This window comes from Erythranthe guttata, chromosome 5, assembly GCF_056151865.1.
Source record: "Erythranthe guttata isolate IM_541 chromosome 5, IM_541, whole genome shotgun sequence".
NCBI classification, from domain to species: Eukaryota; Viridiplantae; Streptophyta; class Magnoliopsida; order Lamiales; family Phrymaceae; genus Erythranthe; species Erythranthe guttata.
The window spans coordinates 7,245,236-7,264,685 of record NC_142537.1 but is presented as its reverse complement, the minus strand read 5'-3'; the positions used below and the strand labels follow the sequence as shown (position 1 = coordinate 7,264,685).

The 19,450-nt window shown below is 34.9% G+C and overlaps 2 protein-coding genes across 2 annotated transcripts; both read left to right on the top strand.

Annotated features, from left to right (window-relative positions):
• The first annotated feature begins 1,849 nt into the window (after positions 1 to 1,849).
• On the top strand, positions 1,850 to 5,410 carry LOC105962830 (histidine kinase 5). The gene is made up of 9 exons (XM_088818741.1): positions 1,850 to 2,634; positions 2,956 to 3,012; positions 3,109 to 3,430; positions 3,546 to 3,749; positions 4,014 to 4,144; positions 4,244 to 4,293; positions 4,359 to 4,609; positions 4,748 to 4,851; positions 4,977 to 5,410. The coding sequence occupies exons 1-9, from the start codon at positions 2,065 to 2,067 to the stop codon at positions 5,166 to 5,168; spliced, it is 1,881 nt and encodes a 626-aa protein (XP_088674867.1). The 5' UTR covers positions 1,850 to 2,064; the 3' UTR covers positions 5,169 to 5,410.
• A 10,149-nt stretch (positions 5,411 to 15,559) lies between these two features.
• Positions 15,560 to 16,441, top strand: LOC105967919 (putative F-box/LRR-repeat protein At3g18150). Its single transcript, XM_012992508.2, has one exon. The coding sequence runs from the start codon at positions 15,560 to 15,562 to the stop codon at positions 16,439 to 16,441; it is 882 nt and encodes a 293-aa protein (XP_012847962.2).
• The last annotated feature ends 3,009 nt before the right edge of the window (positions 16,442 to 19,450 follow it).

Here is a 19,450-nt window from a genome sequence, read left to right as displayed (position 1 = left end):
CTTTTTTTCTTTTCTCTTTCTTCATTTTTTTTACACTAATATAAAACAAAACAAAAATCCTCTTTTTTCTATATAATATAGAAAATTACAAAAAATACATGTTTTTTTTTAATCCAATTTACATATGTTTTTATATTTTGTTTTAATTTTATCCGTTGTTAATAATATTGTAGTAGAATTTGGTGTACTTTGATATACTACGATGTATTATGGTTTACGGTGTACTATAGTTTACTACTGCGTACTGTGGTTTACTACGGTATACTATGGTTACTATAGTTTACTACTGCGTACTGTGGTTTACTACGGTATACTATGGTTTACTACGGCGTAGTATTCTAAACCTTAGCATCAAAAAAAAATTATCAGTCGTCGGCAAACCCTAGAGCAAACAAATCATAGTCGCCGCCAACTACTATCCACCAACCCTAGCCGTCAACCAAAACCCTAGCGCCGTAAAAATACCCTATGTTGATGCAATCGCCTCCAACCATCGATCTAACCTCACACCACCATTCCCAATGACCACCTCCACCATAACCATCACCTGATCAATAACCACGACCACCACCGCCATCGCCATAGACCCACCTCCGCTGCCCCCTTCTACACCCTCCCCCTCTACCGCACTGTCGCCGAGGTCTCGAAGAACCTCGAGATCTTCAGATCTATGCATCGCCTCCTTCACTATACTCTACTGCTCGGCGACGGATCTGGATGGATCCTCAAAATCTTCAGATCTCGGCATAGTGGCGGTGGCATCCTCGGTTTGCACCCCTTGATTTGCAAGAGAGAGAGAGAGAACGTGATGGGCTAGCGACAAAAATATGAGAGAAGGTGAGAGAGATGTGGAACGGTTGAGAAGAAGAGAGAAAAGATTGAGGTGAGGCGAGTGAAAAAAAAAAAAACCGTAAGAAGAGAGAATGAAAGGAATGCGAGATAAACCTAATCTTTTATTATTTATATTAAGGGTATTTTTGGGTTAAACAAAAATAAAAGGATGTGGGTCAAATTTTATTTTGAAGTAAGGAATTAATTAAGATATTTTATTTGAGGTTGTCATCTACTTCAAATTAATTATTTGTGTTGAGGGGCTCCTAGCATATTACCCCTAATTACAAATATCAAAATGTTATTGTAATAAAAATATAATTATCATATATAAAAGAAGATCGATATAAAATTAATACTACGCGTGCAATGCACCACGCACATCTTCTTAGTTTTTTTTTTCATTTGTTTTTTTTTTTACTGATAAAAGTGTGAATAAGTTTGAGGTTTCTTCCATTTTTTGTTTATACAAATTACCCCTGCAAATAACCATTAAAAATCACATTTGATGATCAATTAGTTCTATATAGACAACATTACAATGTAACAATATTCATAATAATTTTTCATAACGTAAGAAATAAACCACATTACAATAATAATAATGATGGTGATGATGACGACAGTAATTTAGTTGCATTAGATAATTTAAGGGTGCATTTGGATGGAAGGATTTGTGGAAGGGATTTCAAATCCATAATAACAAATCCCTTGGACTTGTTTGGATTGAGGGATTTGGGGATGGATTTCAAATCCACACCCCTCCTTTTTAGTTATGTTTTGAGCAATTGAGGTGGATTTCAAATGACTCCAAAATTGGAGTCATTTCAAATCCCTTCCCCAAATCAAATCCCTCCCCAAATCCTTCCATCCAAACGCACTCTAATTTAATTTAATTAATTTTCTCTAAAGTCGAATGTGTAGGATGATCTTGATCATAATTGGTAGAATCTAGCACTTACTATTAGATAATTAAATATCTCCGTATGTGTAAGTATTTTCACCAATAAGCTATTTTAGTTTTGTTTATTTCTTTTCATGATGCAGCACATGCGCTCTCTTTCATCCCTCTCACCTCATATTCTCTCTCTACATTTTCTATGTTCTCCAAAAACTTGGCCATGTTATTAACAATTATTTATTATTAATTATTTTATTTTCTTTGACTAGGCTGAGGGCTCCAAAGAGATTCTTTTTCCAGATCTACAGTTGAAAGAAAAGCTTTCTAGGCTAATGGAAAGGTCAAATGCAGAGCAAGACATGTTAGAAGAAGTCACAATCAACAAAGAGCCCAACGTAGTCGATTTCGAGCACCTAATCGAGCTCACTAACTACAGCGACAAAGGCAACTGCCAATTAGCAAACCTGATCAAGAACTGGGAGCACAAGCAAGCGAACGATGTTCGTCTCTTGAAGGAAGAGATCGACAGCCTAAGCAAACAGCGACTAGAGGCTGAGCTCAAGAAACTGGAAATTCTCGAAGAACGAGATGCATGTAGAGGCGATGAACGGCCGATTTCGATTCCTGATGAGGATTTGATCATTGAGGCGAAAAAGATGGAAATCGACGCAGAGTGTGATAGTGTAGTGCATTGGAAGGAGCAGAGAGGTAAACATGATCTTGAGAAGCTTCTAGAAGCTTCCCTACAACGGGAGCGAGTCTTGCTCGAGAAGCTTCAAGAGAGTACCGCGAATCTCGAGACGCAATCTTCTCCCGTTGAGGAGCTTTCGCAGCTTCTTACACGGGCTGATAACTTCTTGCATTTTGTCCTACAAAATGCACCGGTTGTCATAGGCCACCAGGTATGTATATGTGTGTGTATAATTCATGCATATTTAGGATTGTGATTGAAGCGATCGATTTTCTTACAGGCTTATAGTACATTGAGCTAATGGTACAATGAATAATATACACGTAAAAAAAATGTATTTATTGAAAATAAATAAAAGTAATTTCATAAATTAATAAGTTATTAATTAATGTATAAATTAATAATTAATTCATCAATAAGTTAATATTTCGCTAAATTAATGAAATTTTGATGGTCCCAACTGTAATAATTTATAGAGGTTTAACTGTATTTAGGATTAGGATTGTGATCGAATCGATCGATTTTCTTACAGGATAAAGACTTGCGGTATCGATTCCTGTTTAATCATTTCCCAAGTTTGGGTGAGGAGGTAACAAACTTACAACTTAGTATAGTTTAAGGTTTCGCTTTCTAAGCAAACAAAACTGTCTGATTTATTTTGTATGATTCAATTACAATTAAATAGGACATCATAGGCAAAACCGACGTCGAAATTTTCAGCGGAGGGGGGGTGAAAGAATCGCAAGACTTCAAAAAAGAGGTCCTCGAAAAAGGGTTGCCCGCGAAAAGGGAGATCACGTTCGAAACGGAGCTGTTCGGTTCGAAAACATTTTTAATGTACGTGGAGCCCGTTTTTAGCAAGGTCGGTGAAAAAATCGGAGTAAATTACATGGGAATGGAAATAACCGATCAAGTGAGAAAACGAGAGAAGATGGCCAAGATTCGAGAAGAAATGGCCGTGCAAAAGGCCAAAGAAACAGAACTCACCAAAACAATCCACATCACAGGTTATTTATTATACATAAACGAGATCGACAAAAAAAAAAAAAAAATTAGTTGCCTCGTTTTTTTTTTTTTTGTTTTTTTTTAATATACATATGCGTTGTTTAATTATTAAAACAGAGGATTCGATGAGAGCGAAAAAAATGCTTGCAACTATGTCACATGAAATAAGATCACCTCTGTCTGGAGTTGTGAGCATGGCTGAAATTCTTTCGACTACTAAACTCGATAAAGAACAGAGTCAGCTACTAGGGGTAATGCTGTCATCTGGCGATTTAGTTCAACTAATAAACGACACCCTCGATCGTTCCAAAGTCGAGTCAGGTGCGTGCGGATTATATTTATTCCTCCTTAAAAAATGAAAATGTTGATCGAAAGTCGAAGTAATTTTTTTAAATATATACAGGTAAACCTCTATAAATTAATACAGTTGGGACTAGCAAAATTCTATTAATTTAGCGAAATATTAAATTATCGAACTGAAAATTTAGTACGTAGTACGTTTTTACTGAGTTGGGGTCGGAATAAACTATTATTTAAGCGAGGTTATTAATTTATCGAGGTTCTACTGTATATTTATTTATTTAGGAGTAATGAAATTGGAAGCTACTAAGTTTAGACCAAGGGAGGTAGTGAAGCATGTTCTTCAGACAGCAGCAGCATCACTACAGAAACTACTAGTTCTAGAAGGTCACATAGCAGATGATGTTCCTGTGGAGGTAAAATAGGATTTTATTTATTTATTTATTTTTTATTCTAGAATGTTCTAGAAGGTCCCTACCGATAAGGCTTATAACGAATGATTTCTTCTGTTTTAGGTTATTGGAGATGTCCTAAGAATTCGACAGATTTTCACCAATTTAGTCAGGTATATATATATATTTATATATGCATGCATATGGTTTTATTTTGTTGATGTTTTTTTTATTACAGCAATGCCGTCAAGTTTACGCACGAGGGCAAAGTCGGAATAAATCTCTACATCGTTAGAGATCCACGAACAATAATAAAACAAGATTCACAAGATCAATGGAATGCTTCAGACAATAATACGAAAGATGATCACAACAAAATTTTCGAAAGTGGGGTCTCGATGGATCAAGAAAAAGATTCTCACATAAACTCCGAAGAATCTGTAGTATGGATTCGATGTGACGTATACGACACAGGAATTGGAATACCTGGTACATATTTTTTTTCACTCCATGAAAAAAAAAAACATGAATGTCGTCTTAATACTGTTATTAGCAGTTATAACCGTCGTACGACGAAAACTAAAACTAATATATTAATTTTCTTTTGAATATAATCATGTAAAACAGAAAATGCTATGCCAACTCTATTTAAGAAACACATGCATGTCGGTGCGGACACGGCTCGAAAATATGGCGGAACGGGATCAAGCCTTTCTATCTGTAAACAGCTGGTAATTTTTAATCTTTTTTTTTCGTATTTAAGACGCGTTTTCTTATAAAATGTTTTCGTTTACAGCTACTTTTTCGACATTTTTAATTCGTTGAATTTCTTTAATTATATATATGTTTTTCACAGGTTGAGGTAATGGGAGGACATCTGACTGTATCAAGCACAGAAAAACAAGGCTCTACTTTTACATTTGTGTTACCTCACAAGCTTTCGACGATTTCCGACGACAGTTCCGAGGAATTATCAGACGACACTGACCACCAAGACATACTCGATGATCTAAATACGGGCGTTTTCATGTTCCAACCAAGGACTTAGGGCTCGTTGTTCTCGTCTCAAGGTTCCGGAAGGATCCAGAAGCTTCCGTCCGATAGTCGGGAATTCCAATGCAGTAACTGCTTCCCTTTTCCGTAAAAGAATCCAGCTATAAGTACAACAAGCGGTGTAAGCCTTTTATTGGCTATTATATACATCGGATTATTCACTACTTTCAAACTCTCTAATTGTGTTTTCGCATTATATCCAATGAATAAATATATTTCTTTCGGTAATTACCCAAACACGAGGAGTTTTTTTCGTAATTTGACCTTATCTCAGGGGTGACCGTAGTTTACCTAATCTTAAAGAATAAAATCCATACGAAAACAACTCGGACGAAGTATTAAGAAACTATGATCCGATCGTGGTGGAGAATACTTGAGCATCGAGTTCATTGACTATCTAAAAGAGAATGTAATACAATCTCAATGGACTCCACCTAAAACTCCTCAACTAAATGGAGTTTTCGAACGTCGGAATAGAACCTTGTGAGACATGGTTCGATCTATGATGGGGTTCACCAACTTACCGGCATACTTGTAGGGTCATGCACTTCTCACTGCCGCGTATTTGCTGAATAGAGTTAACACCAAAGCAGTTAAATCCACACCATATGAACTTTGGCATTTCCAGAAGCCCAACATTAAATATATTAAGATATGGGGTTGTCCCGCTTATGTGAAGCGACTAGTGGGAGACAAGTTGGATAGTAAATCCGACTTATGCTACTCTGTGGGGTATCCCGAGGACTCAATGGGATACGAATTATATTATGTCAATGAAACAAAAATGTTTGTTTAAAGAAATGCCACCTTTCTAGAAAAGGAGTTTCTATCAGATAGAAAAGACAGCATGATAGAACTTGAAGTAGTTCAAGAACCGCAAGGTGAAGTTCAAGCACAAGAACAAGTAATCGAGCCAATACAACAATCCACTAATATACCTCATGAACCTTCAGTACGCAGATCCGAAAGAGTTCGGTAAATACCTGATAGGTTATTCCTCCTCGAAAATGATGAAGATCATATTGAACTTGGACAAGATCCAAGAACATACAATATGGAAAGGTATCGACCTATAAAGCTAGATTGGTAGCAAAATGATATACTCAAAGGCAAGGTGTTGACTATGAGGAAACTTTTTCACCAGTTGCAATGCTGAAGTCCATTAGGATTTTGCTGGCCATAGCTGCGTGATACGACTACGAGATATGGCAAATGGATGTGAAGACCGCTTTCCTTAATGTAGACATTGAGGAAGAAATTTACATGGCGCAGCCGGAAGGCTTCATATCTTCTGGAAGTGAGCAAAATGTTTGCAAACTCCAGCTATCCATTTATGGATTGAAACAAGCATCCCGTAGTTAGAACATAAGGTTCGACTCAACTATCAAAGAGTTTGATTTTGAGAAGAACCCGAAAGAACCTTGTGTATACAAGAAGGTTAGTGGAAGGGCAGTGATATTTTTGGTGCTTTATGTCGATGACATTCTACTAATTGGGAATGACGTAGGAATGTTACAACAGACAAAAGCTTGGTTGTCCACACGTTTCTCAATGAAGGATTTGGGAGAAGCCTCTTACGTATTGAGAATACGTATCTATAGAGATAGAGCAAGGAAGATGCTTGGCTTATCCCAAACCCTGTACATAGACACCGTTATGAAACAATTCAGCATGGAAGAATCCAAGAAGGCAATTTGCATATGTCCCATGGGGTTTGTCTCTCGAAATCCATGTCTCCTCAGACACCTAGTGAAATCGAGGAGATGAAAAGGACGCCTTATGCTTCTGTCATAGGAAGCATATTAATGTGTGGCATGCTATGTACTAGACCCGATATTGCGTATGTTGTGAGTGTCACAAGCAGATATCAATCTAACCCCGGTCCAGCTCATTGGAAGGCTGTGAAAGATATCCTCAAGTACTTGCGAAAGACTAAGGATATATTTTTGGTCTATGGGGGTGACGAGTTGAAATTAGAAGGCTTTACCGACTCTGGTTTTCAATCGGATGTGGACGACTCAAAGTCGAACTCGGGATTTATATTCACGCTTAATGGTGGTGCCGTGTGTTGGAAGAGTTCCAACCAAAGCACGACGGTCGATTCCACTACCGAAGTTCAGTATATTGCAGTATCCGAAGCTGCAAAAGAAGGGACTTGGATAAGGAAATTCATCCAAGAGTTGGGTGTTATTCCTAATGCTAATGATCTAGGACCGTTGTACTGCGATAACACCGGAGCCGTGGCGCAAGCTAAGGAGCCGATATCTCATCAGAAGTCCAAGCATATATTCTGAGGAAGTATCATGTGATCCGAGAGATCATTGATAGAGGTGAAGTCAAAGTAGAACGAGTCTCCTCGGAAGAGAACGTTGCAGACCCCTTCACAAAGCCTTTACCAAGGTCGGTCCACAAGAAACATCTAGAGTCGACGGGATTACGATTTATGGATAGTTGGCTTTAGGTCAAGTGGGAGATTGTTAGAGTAGGTGACCAACAAGCCAACTTGTGGCTGTGCTCTTTCCATTTATTCTTGTAATAAATAATATTTTTTTGTATTAATGATAAAACACCTTGGCATTCTATATCTTTGTCCCTTGTTCAAACTGTAACACCCCGTATGTTTCTTTACTACGATTCCCATTTCGGGCCTCGACATATATTTAACTAAGTTTGGGTACTAATTTATATATTATATATTTGAGAAAGGATAAATAATAAAGAACAAGGAAAGTTGAAGGGCCTAAATACAATAATGGGTAAACATGGCCAATTCTCATTCACTTCTTAATACACGCATTTCTTCATCCCAAAATATTACTCTCGTCTCCTCTCTCTCTCTCTCTCTCTCTCTTCATCGCTCTTGCTCTCTCGATTCTTGGTTGGAATCACATAAATTAATTGGAGAAATCGAATTGAAGAAGAGGTCTGAAGGAGTGCGGTATATGAACAAATTTGAGGTTGGAATTGGAAATCCCCAATTAAATTATCGACAAAATTAGGGCTGTCTGAACGAGGGGTTATAAATATGAGGTCACATTGTTGGAAAGCTTGGGAAGTCAGCTTTCTAGTGGTGGTGGCCTCCAGCAGTGGTTGCATCAGATGGTCGCCGGAATCGGGCGAAGAAGACGACTAGCTGTCCAGAAATCGAATTTCAGTCTTTGGCTCTTCAAAGAATTAATTGATGGGAAGGTCTTAAAGGTGGAGTTTCGACGATCAGGAGGTGCCGTTCGAATCCTTGATAAGTTATCTTTCCATTGGTGGTGGTCTCCAGCGTCGCTGACCGGCGGTGGTCGCCGGAATTGGGCGAGAAGTTCAGCTTGCTCGCTGGACCTATAATAAAACCTGCTGCCGCAGCTGTTTTCGGAGCCAAATCGAAGGGTTTGGAGTGAGAATTTGGAATCAGTCTCTTCACGAAACTCGTAGAAGACCATGAGAATTTTAAGCAAGTGCGAAATCGTTTCTGATTCGATCAATTTTTATAGCCGTTTCTTATTCGCTCAACAGTGAATCTGTCAAACAGGGCAGTTTTGAGTATTCGTTTTTGGGGGGATGTTTATGCTATGTTGAGCTGATAATTTAGGCTATGTGTCTTCTGAGAACTTGTAGATTACATTGTTAGGTTCAATATGGTGTATTATTTGGACAATTTGGATAACTTTACAAATTGTTATGATTTTTGAAATAAACAGTGCCAGCGAATGCATTTGTTTAAAAACCTGGCAGTTTCATGCAATCATCTTCCGGGGCTGTTACTGCTGTGTTAGGTCGATAATCTGGGATTGGTTTCTCAGTGAACTTGTAGATGGATTTGTTATCTTTAATTTGGTATATAGTTTAGGCTATTCGGATAAGTACGGTGATCGTAGTGGTTGTTAGAATGAGCCGTGCGACAGGACATTCTTAATAAATGTTTCTAGAAATTGACTATGTAAATCTTATTAAGTGATAATTATTTGAATAGGTGTTGAGCGTAGTAAAGCTCTCACTCAAGACTACTCCGGATTTAAGCGTGGCTTGAGGGTAAAGATGTATTTATAGCACTTGCATTGGACTTCAGGTGAGTATCTCTATTTCTTCACTATTATTTATTGGAAAAATAGAATGATAAGATCTTTTATTGCTTCTTGGTCACTTAAAATTAGGGGTGGCAATTTGGATCCGGCTCCATGGATCCGATTGGATCCGGTTCGGTCTATAAGGATCCAGTTTAGATTAAGTCTAGTTGAAACAAATCGGATCGGATCAAGTTGATTTTTTTTAAAAAAACTGGATCCATGTGGATCCACTTTAGATCCATTGAAAGTTTAACCACAAAATAAAGTGGATCATATTGGATCCAACCAAAATCTAGTGGGAGGTCTGTGCATTGTAGTTGGGGATTCGATTGCTAGAATAGTCTTGGATGTCCTGTGTGTTCTCATAGTTTGTAGTCTTTAAGTCTCTGGCCAGAGCTGACTGAGTGATGATTAGGGAATTTGATTCTCTAAGTCATGCACGTATCGATTACAACATTTAGAACGATCGCACAGTTATTGAACTACAAAGAAGGTCTCGATGAACCAATGCCTCTAGTTCAATCGGGACATATGAATCGAAGGGATCGTACTGTACGTTAACTATACAAACGGTTCTTGCAGGCACTTCATTTGTATCTAGGGAATCATGACGCGTAGTTGCTAGACGCCAATCTTGATTCGTTGGGTGATTAAGTTGAAATGAACTTTATCTTAATTGTAACTCTAGGGACGAGTTTAAACCACAAAGAGTTGTGGACCCACGACTAGCTTACACCTGAACCATCGAGGGTCACAATGCTCGTGCACTCGAGTTCTTTGAATAAACGGTCAAAGATAAAAATGTTTAATCTTTGCATAATTGGAAGTCAATATGATTGAGTCCAACATTCGTAATTTGGAATTATGAATGAGAATAAGAAAAAGAAAAAAAACTAGGCAAACATCTTAGTGAACTTTCTAAATTGGGAAGTTTCCAAATTTAGAAGGTCCACTGAATTAGGGTTTCCATGTTTAGAAATTGGAAATCGAGAATTGACATTTGTAATGACGAGGACGTTTCAGTGTTTCCGAAACTATAATTGTTATAATTTTCCAATCATTGAGTTGTGAGAAACGAGCGAAGAAAGACTAACGAACTTAAGCTGTTGGGCCCCGGTCCAACTTAACCAGTTACGACTTTTATACAAGAAACTATAAATACAAGATTTATAGGTCTTGCACACATAGAACACACACTACGAAACCCTAGCCGCTCGAATCTCACACGGCCGTTGCCTCTCCTTCGCCGTCGCCGTCCCGTCGCCGGAAATTCGTGACCCACGCGCCAATTAAACTTGGTAGAACTATTCATTTTTCTTTATTCTTCCATTAATTATAACTTTTGTGTGTCTAGTGCCACGTATTTAGTTGAACATGGTATACGAGGAGAAATTCGAGAGGAGGAAGAAAAATGAGTCAATCTGCCGAGACGCCACCGCCGAATGACCGACGCACGCGCCCTCACGCGCCGCCCGAACCGCGCGTCTGCCGCTGCTTCGCCGTTGCTCGTCCCGACTGCACGGATTGGTTTCCGTGGCAGTTTGCTTCAATCCGAGAACTCGCCTCACGCTTCAAGATGTAACTTTTCGGATCCGTTATGAATTAGGTTTTAATTTAATTAGATAAAATTAAACATCGAATGTTTTTATGAAATTGTTTATGTATGTTTTTGCTTGAACGTTTCCGTGAAATCGTTTGTATGAGAATTATGATTTATCGCGAGCATGCTATATGTTTTAATTATCGTGTTAATATGCATGTTGCAATTTAAATTTCGCTGGAACGTTAAGGTACGTAATTAATTGCTATTATCGAGTACGTGTGTATATGATCAAATCGTTTTTCATATAAAATTTTTGTTTTCCGCTGCATACACGTGCCCGATTCCCGACACGTTAAAACAACAATATGGATGTGGTTGACAATAATATTAACTATATCACTGTTAAACACAGTAAATTAATTATACTACAGTTTTACACAATAATATTGCTATATTAATCTCTAGCACAATAATATTAACACAACAAAAGTCGTTATGATTGTGTAATAGAGTAATATTAATATGTTGACCGTTCAACAAAGGTAAACATAATAAAAAGCCAAAATAATTAATATTACTGTGGTTGACAATAATATTACTGTAACAACTGTAATATTACCATCAACCACAGTAATATTATTGTGTTTACAGTAATATTTCAATAATAGACAGTACTATTATCACGTTACTCCATCAATAACTCAAACAAAACAAAAAATCCAAAGAAATAATAATATTGATGTAGTCGACAGTAATATTATTGTATTTACAGTTATTTTACTGTTAACGACAGTAACATAATAACGTTGACTTGTCAACAAATTAAACAAATTGAAAAAAAAACCCAAAAAAATAATAACATTGTCGTTGACTCTAATTGTACTGTCAATGACAGTGCAATTACATAAATGTACTGTCAACGATAGTACAATTACATTAATGTACTGTCAACGACAGTACAATTACACTAATGTACTGTGAGTGACAGTATAATTACTGTTAATGACAATACAATTACGGTCAACGTTTATCGACGAGTGTAAAAAATGGATAAAAAATTTATGAGAATCACTAAAAAAAAGCCGAAAAATCCGAAAACCTGAAAACTCGAAACCCAAAACCCGAAAATCCAAAAAAAAAAGTCAATGAAGGAAACCGGCGGCGGAAAAAACAGACCAAAATATAAATAAAAATTAATAATAAAAAAATCGAAAAGTCAATGCCGGACCGGTGGCAAATAAATAATTTAAAAAAAAAGTTTAAAAAAAGTTTAAAAAAAGTAAAAATTGGATTTTTATGGTCAAAATTTATTAAATTGGGGTTACAATTAGGAATTGGGTGTAAAGGATTGTGGGTAATTTTATCATATACATTAATTTTTCCTTTATTTATAATAAATATTAAAGAGATGAGCTTATTGGCGAAAAATATATAGCCCCTAAATCTAGAATAATAAAAATAGTTGGTCAGGAACTTATGCACAAATACCCCTTTCATAAAATGGCAAAACAAATCTAAAGTTTCAAAAATACTATGTTATGAAAATTCCATAAATTTCAAAATACGTGAATATAAAAGAAAATCCTTAAATTTAAAACTTTAATTATTGACAAAAAATCATTATATATATATATATGAAATAACCCCTTGATGCAAGACTTTTAGAGGCTTAAATCCAATTTTTAATTCATCATTAGGGATAATCCCCTCATTGATCATAATACCTCATTTACCCTTATTATATTCACAAAATATATAATTAAATTAGTTTTGCATAAATCAAATCACGCTAATTTGGAGTCTACTACTAATCTCTCTCCCAAAATAACTCCCCTTAAATCTCGCTATACAGAAATCAAATATCTCCCAGGAAAAAAACCTTTCTTCTCCGATTTGCACATCGCCACTTCCATGGCTGCCCCGATAACTCAAAAAACTTGAGTGGGCATGACAAAATAGTGGGTTTAACAGAAACCCCTTTTATCAGATTATTGAAGCGTTTTGTACAACCGGCCGGCCGATTAAATCCCCTTGATCCGGAGTACGCTTTCGACTATCACTTTGCAAACTAGGATTTGGGGTTGGGCTCGGACCGCGTTGGCTTTCGGGGGCCGTCTTGCCTTGATCCGGAGTACGCTTTCGACTATGAGTTTGCATCTTGTTCAGATTATTCAGGCTCCCCAATACATTATTCAGCAGATTGAGTAGTGCATGGCTCAATTTCTCTGGGGATCTTATAGCTCAAGTTTCTGTTATTCAGGCTCTGACAATAACTTTGAGCGCCATAGATGATATTTTTTCACAATCTTCGGGATGACAACAACAAAACACTACAAAATTGTTGCGGAAATGATAATAAATTTGAGTGCCATAGTGGTTTTGCTTCAGAATCGCCTGAGATAACAGGAACTTTATAGTACAAAATTGCGGCGGAGATGACAATAACTTTCACCACATGAGTGATTTTTCTTCCATTTATGAAGAGATGATTAGTGATTTGGCGTAGAAAAACAGCATAAATCTTGAAAGAAATGAATAGCAGTTTTAGAGTTTTAGAGAAAGAAATGGGAGAGAGAAAGAAATGGTAGAGAGAAAGTAGCCGAGAGGAAAATGAGTTCTTAGAGAGTGGGGAGAACAACATATTTTTTTCTAGGGGAAATTTGCTAGACACCCCTTATTTTGGACTTATATAGGTAAAGATCCTAGTTGCTAGATGAATATATGTATAGGTCCTTTGACTCAAAAAAATAATATAAATAAAATAAAATAATTAGTGTATAGACATAATCACCCTCAATTAATAAGAAAACAAATCTCATATATCTCATCTCTCCTATCTCACGTTTCTCTCACCCTATATTTAATCTCTCATCTCTCCCCTCTATATCTCACACGCCTTTCTCCCTCTCTCGAGCTTCTCTGTTTTTTTTTTCTTTTTTTTTTTCTTTTTTTTTCTTTTTTTTTTATTGTGATGAAGAAATATTATAGAGAAAATTCAGTTGTGATGAAGAAATATTATTGTGATGAACAAATCTCATAATAGGGAGTGTTTTAGATTATGAGATGATTTCTTGGTGGAAGAATTAAAGAGGACAACAAAAATTCAGAAATCCAAAATCATAGCCAAAATTCACAATGTGTCTCCCGTATGTAGAATCTTTCCATCGTTTTTGTTGTTAGCAATTTTCGTTTGCAGGTTGGTTTAACTTCGTTTGTTGTTTGAAGAATTGCGTTTGATGTTGAGATTCGATTCCTCTGGTTTACAATTTGCAAGGTATGTCTTAAGTTACATTTTACAAACATTTTGTTTAATGTTTTTGTTGTTTGCAACGTGTTCCATAAACAATTTTTTGGTTGATGTTTTTAATGATGCTGATTTTTTTGTTTTTCAGTTTGCTGTTTGCATTTTGCGAAGTCATAGGTAGCTTATTGCTTGCAATTCAATAATGCAAGTTTTGTTGTTTCTTCAGTTTGTTGTTTGCATTTGGCCAAGTCATAGGTAATTTTTTGTTTGCAATTCAATAATACAAATTATGGATTTTTTTTTCAGTTTGCTGTTTGCTTTTGGCGAAATCATAGGTATTTTTTTCTTTGCAATTCAATAATATAAAATCTAATTTTCAGTTAGCTATTTGCAGTTCGCAGGCGTCGCAGTTCCCGGATCATAGACGGTGGTGGGACGGCGGTGGCGTGTTTAGCGTATGAGTTTGTAAAATAAATTGTATATTTTTTTTATGAATTAATTTATTTTTTTAGTTAACATTTGAAAGAGAGATATTTGGAAATTTGTTTTGATAGAGAGATTTTTTGGGATTTGATTTGATTTAATTAAGGGTATTTTTGCCATAATAAATATTATTAATTTATTAAAACATTAAAATTTTGACTTGGATCTACACATATAAATTATAATATAGAGGGACTTATAGCAAATTGCATATAAATTATAATATAGAGGGATCTATAGCAAATTGCCCATTTTTTCTATTTAAGTGATGGTATTTTTGGCAAAACATAAGCAAATGGAAATTTTTGTAGAACAAATAAAATAAAATATTAACATTTTTTGTATATTCAAATATATAATTAAATAGGAAAAATATAAATTAAATACAAATAAATTAAAAATATTCATAAGGATTTTTTTACTAGTTGGATACCTTTTATCTAATTAGAGCAATTCCAACCCAAAATATCAAAATGAGATATCAAGTATTACTTTTGATATTTAATATTTTATTTTGATACTTATATAAATTAATTTGCTCAAACCACAGGTATTCGAAAGATTGTTAATTATATATAACTACAATCATTATATATTAAATTTCCACATGTCATTTTTTAAGTGGTGATTTAGGTGGTTAAATTTGTAACTTCCATTTGTTATTATTTCTCCAGGATGTAATTTTACATCCCAAGATGTTAATTATCAAAATATAAACCTTATTTGATAACTCCATTGAAGTGAATTTTTTTTAATTTTGATTATCAAAATGGTGGTTAGATGTTTTGATAACCCATTTAATTACTCTATTGGAGTTGCTCTTAGAATATATCATTGTCAAAAATTTCAATCTAAAATCAAAATCCAACATAAAAAATATTAAAATATAAAATGAAAAGTAATTAAAGCCAAGCTCAGCCCAGCCCAGCCATATACCCACAATCCGATTAAAACAAAATAAAAATATACCTAACTACCGTGTGTGAATACTTCGTCCTATATGTATATATAACATCTAGGGTTTTCCGTGTTAACAAAAATCACTCGGGATTGTTAGGGTAATGGAAAAGGCAACGCGTGATTCTCTGTCCATGGATAGGTTATCGGATTTGCCAAAGGACATTTTGCATAGAATTTTGTATTTTCTCTCTCAAGAAGATGCTGTCCGAACATCTGTCTTGTCCACATCATGGCGCTACATTTGGTGCACTCGTCCCAATCTTGATTTTTCCGACATCAACTTCAAAGGTAACAAACAAGATTTTCTATCAACCGTTGAGACAACTTTACAACAATACTACGATCAAGGTCTATCATTGGAGAAATTTCGCCTTTATTTATCGCTGCTAGGCAAAGATTATTCGCATCACGAATCGATGTTGCTTCTTGACAAATGGGTCCCATTACTCAAAGTTATGCGCGTGAAGGAGTTTTGTCTTTCTATTCTTTCCGATCATACTCCTGGAATTACCGATTTGTCCTCGGTGGTCTTTAAAGCTGAAGCGCTCGAGCTTTTGCATCTGAATAGGTGCAGTTTGGGCAAGAATATTCCCGAAAATATACCCTTTTTGCGTCTACAAGTACTTCGCCTCAGCAACGTCTTGGTCGAGAACGAGGTTTTCGAAAAGTTAATCTCAAGCTGTCCTTTGCTTACAACTATGTCGTTGGACGGGTGCAAGGGGTTGAAAAAGATCAAGCTGGAAAAGAAGATTCACAAACATCTCAAGCACTTCACTTTTATTAATTTAATGAATCGCACAGCAGAAAAATGCAGCATAGAAATCGACATCCCGACTCTTGAAACGATCGAGATTATGGGCAGTAATATTAGGTGTAGCATGCGTAATTTGAGTATACTAAAGACTTTGTCTCTAGGCAGTGTCGAACAATCTCCGCTATGTATTGATGCCCCAAACATACAAAGTTGCATGTTGTTGACTTAGCAGCACAAGTCTTTCATGGTCTTAAATTCAACAAATTCGGATGTTGTTTGGCATACAAAGTTGTATTCTGTTAACTTAATTCCTGCCTACACTTTTCGAATGAGTTTAAATTCTAAATGGACTGTTCTTAAATTCAACAAATTCGGATGTATTTTTTGGTTAGACATGTATTTCAATTTCTGAACTTATCAAAAAAGAAAAGCGATAACAATTTTTGTGGCAAAAACTAAGGTTTTCTACAACTGTGGAAGACCAAAAGTTGTTTCATATGATCTTTTGGTTATATGTTTTACCCTTATTGACAAAAAGTAATTTCATATCTAAATAATCAGAGGGCTTAAAATAAAGGGTAAATAGCATTTAACCCCTTGTAGTTTCGACATTTTGTACATGATCCCCTTATGATATAAAATTAGGCATATAACCCGGTTGTTGTTTGGCATTTTGCACACGCCTCCCTTATGGTGAAATTAGGCACATAACCCTATTGTGGTTTTGACATTTAGCACATGACCCCCTTATGGTATGAAATTAGGCACATAACCACTTGAATAGAAAATAAGAAAAGACTAAATTACTTCTAAGTTTAGCCAAATTGCAACCATATCAACTGTTCATTGGTCTATCAAGTCAAAATTTCTTGTTTTAATTTAAAAATAATTATTCTGTAAAATAAAAGGCTTAATGTACTTTTTTTGTAAAATGAGAAATATAATATATATTAGGGCAAATGGCAAAAAGGCCCATCACATGGGACTTAAATGCATTTTGGTCCACAAAAAAAAACAGTCTCTCAATTAAGCCCATCCCCATGTCTTTAGTCTAAAATACCCTCAATAATATAATTCTTATCAATTCCACCCATTATACTCTAACTTCCTTAATATTACACATTGACCCCGAATTTAAACAAATATATCACATTAACCCCCAAAACTTTTTTTTTTCAGAAAATAATTTTTTTTCTGAAATGTTTTTTTTCCGGCCAGATTCCGGCGTTGACTTTTTTTTTTTTTTTTTTTTTTTTTGAAACTTTTTTTTGTCCTGAAATTTTTTTTCGGCCGGTCAACAACCGTTGACCGCCGGTCTCCGGCGTTGACTTTTTTTTTTTTTTTGTTTTGAATTGTTTTTCTTAGAAAAAAAATATTTTAATTAATATTACTGTCTTGCCTACTAAATTACTGTCTCAGACAGTAATATTACTGTTTGGGACAATAATATTATGAATATTATTTTTCCGAACAGTAATATTATTAATATTATTGTCTAAGACAGTTAAATTACTGTTGGAGACAGTAATTTAACATCCAAGGCAGTAATATTAATTAAAATAATTTTTTTTAAGGGAAAAAAAAGAAAAAAAAAAGTCAATTAACAGTTAAATTACTGTCTTGGACAGTTAAATAACTGCCGGAGACAGTAATTTAGCAACGAATACAGTAATATTAATTAAAAAAAAAAAAAAAAAAAAGAGTCAATTAACAGTTAAATTACTGTCTGCGACAGTTAAATAACTGCCGGAGACAGTAATTTAGCAACGAATACAGTAATATTAATTAAAAAAAAATTTAAGAATAAAAAAGTCAATTAACAGTTAAATTACTGTCTCCGACAGTTAAATAACTGTTGGAGACAGTAATTTAGCAACGAATACAGTAATATTAATTAAAATATTTTTGAAGAAAAAAAAAAAAAACAAAAGAGTCAATTAACAGTTAAATTACTGTCTCCGACAGTTAAATAACTGCCGGAGACAGTAATTTAGCAGCCAAGACAGTAATATTAATTAAAATATTTTTTTTAAGAAAAAACAAAATTATAAAAAAAAAAAAAAAAAAGTCAACGCTAGAGACCCGGCGGTCAACGGCAGTTGACCGGCCGGAAAAAAATTTCAGGAAAAAAAAATTTCAAAAAAAAAAAAAAAAAAAAAAGTCAACGCCGGAGACCGGCAGTCTCCGGTGGTGGCGGGTCAAAATTGGGGTCCAAATTGAAATTATGGTTAAAATTGGTTAATTGATGAAATTGGCCTAAATTGGAGTGTAAATCATGAAATTGGAGTTAAATTGGGTTTCAATGAATTGGGGGGTAATTTTGGTATATATAAAAGGATTTTCCTTATTTGCAAATAAGTTTGAATGGGTTGGATTTATTTGAAAGACAAAAAAATTGGATGTCCCTCTTTTGATTAAGTGCCCTTGTCATGGGCCTATTTGCCATTACCCCATATATATATATATATATATATATATATATATATATATATATATATATATATATATATATATATATATATATATATATATATATATATATATATATATATATATATATAAACCAAGGTTGTAAAAAGCGGTAATCGGGTCGGGGGGCGGTCAGGGACCAACTCACGATTAATCAGTGCGGCAGTGATTAATTGGTGATAAATCGGTTTTTAAAATTTAATATAATATATTTGTAGATATTATTTATAAATACTCAAAACATAGATACAAAATATTTAAACATAGTTATATCTCCATCATGTATATATTCTTATAACATAATAAAAGTTTAATATTAATAAGATCATAATACATAAATATTCTTATAAAATATAAATAAAACGGCAATTTTTTTTAATTTACATACATTCTTGGCAGACATCATTAGTTCTTTAACAATAATAATTAACATAAACAAAATAAAGCATAAACTCATTTTTTTTTATAAAACCCCAATTTTTTTTTTGCTATACAAAAAAAATAAATAAAAAACACAGATTTTTGACCGATTTTTTGTCGATTTTTGCCACCGAAGTTTGACCCGCCTTAAAGGTTTGACCGCCTCGGACCGCCTCAGACCTCCTCAGACCGCCTCGGACCGCCTCAAACTGTCTCACAGGCAGAAAACCGATTTTTCAAACCTTTACACTAAAATCGTAAAGGTTTTGGACCGCCTCCGCCTCGGCGACCGATTAATCGGCCGGCTCGGCCGATTTTTAGAACACTGATGAAAACTAATATATACATA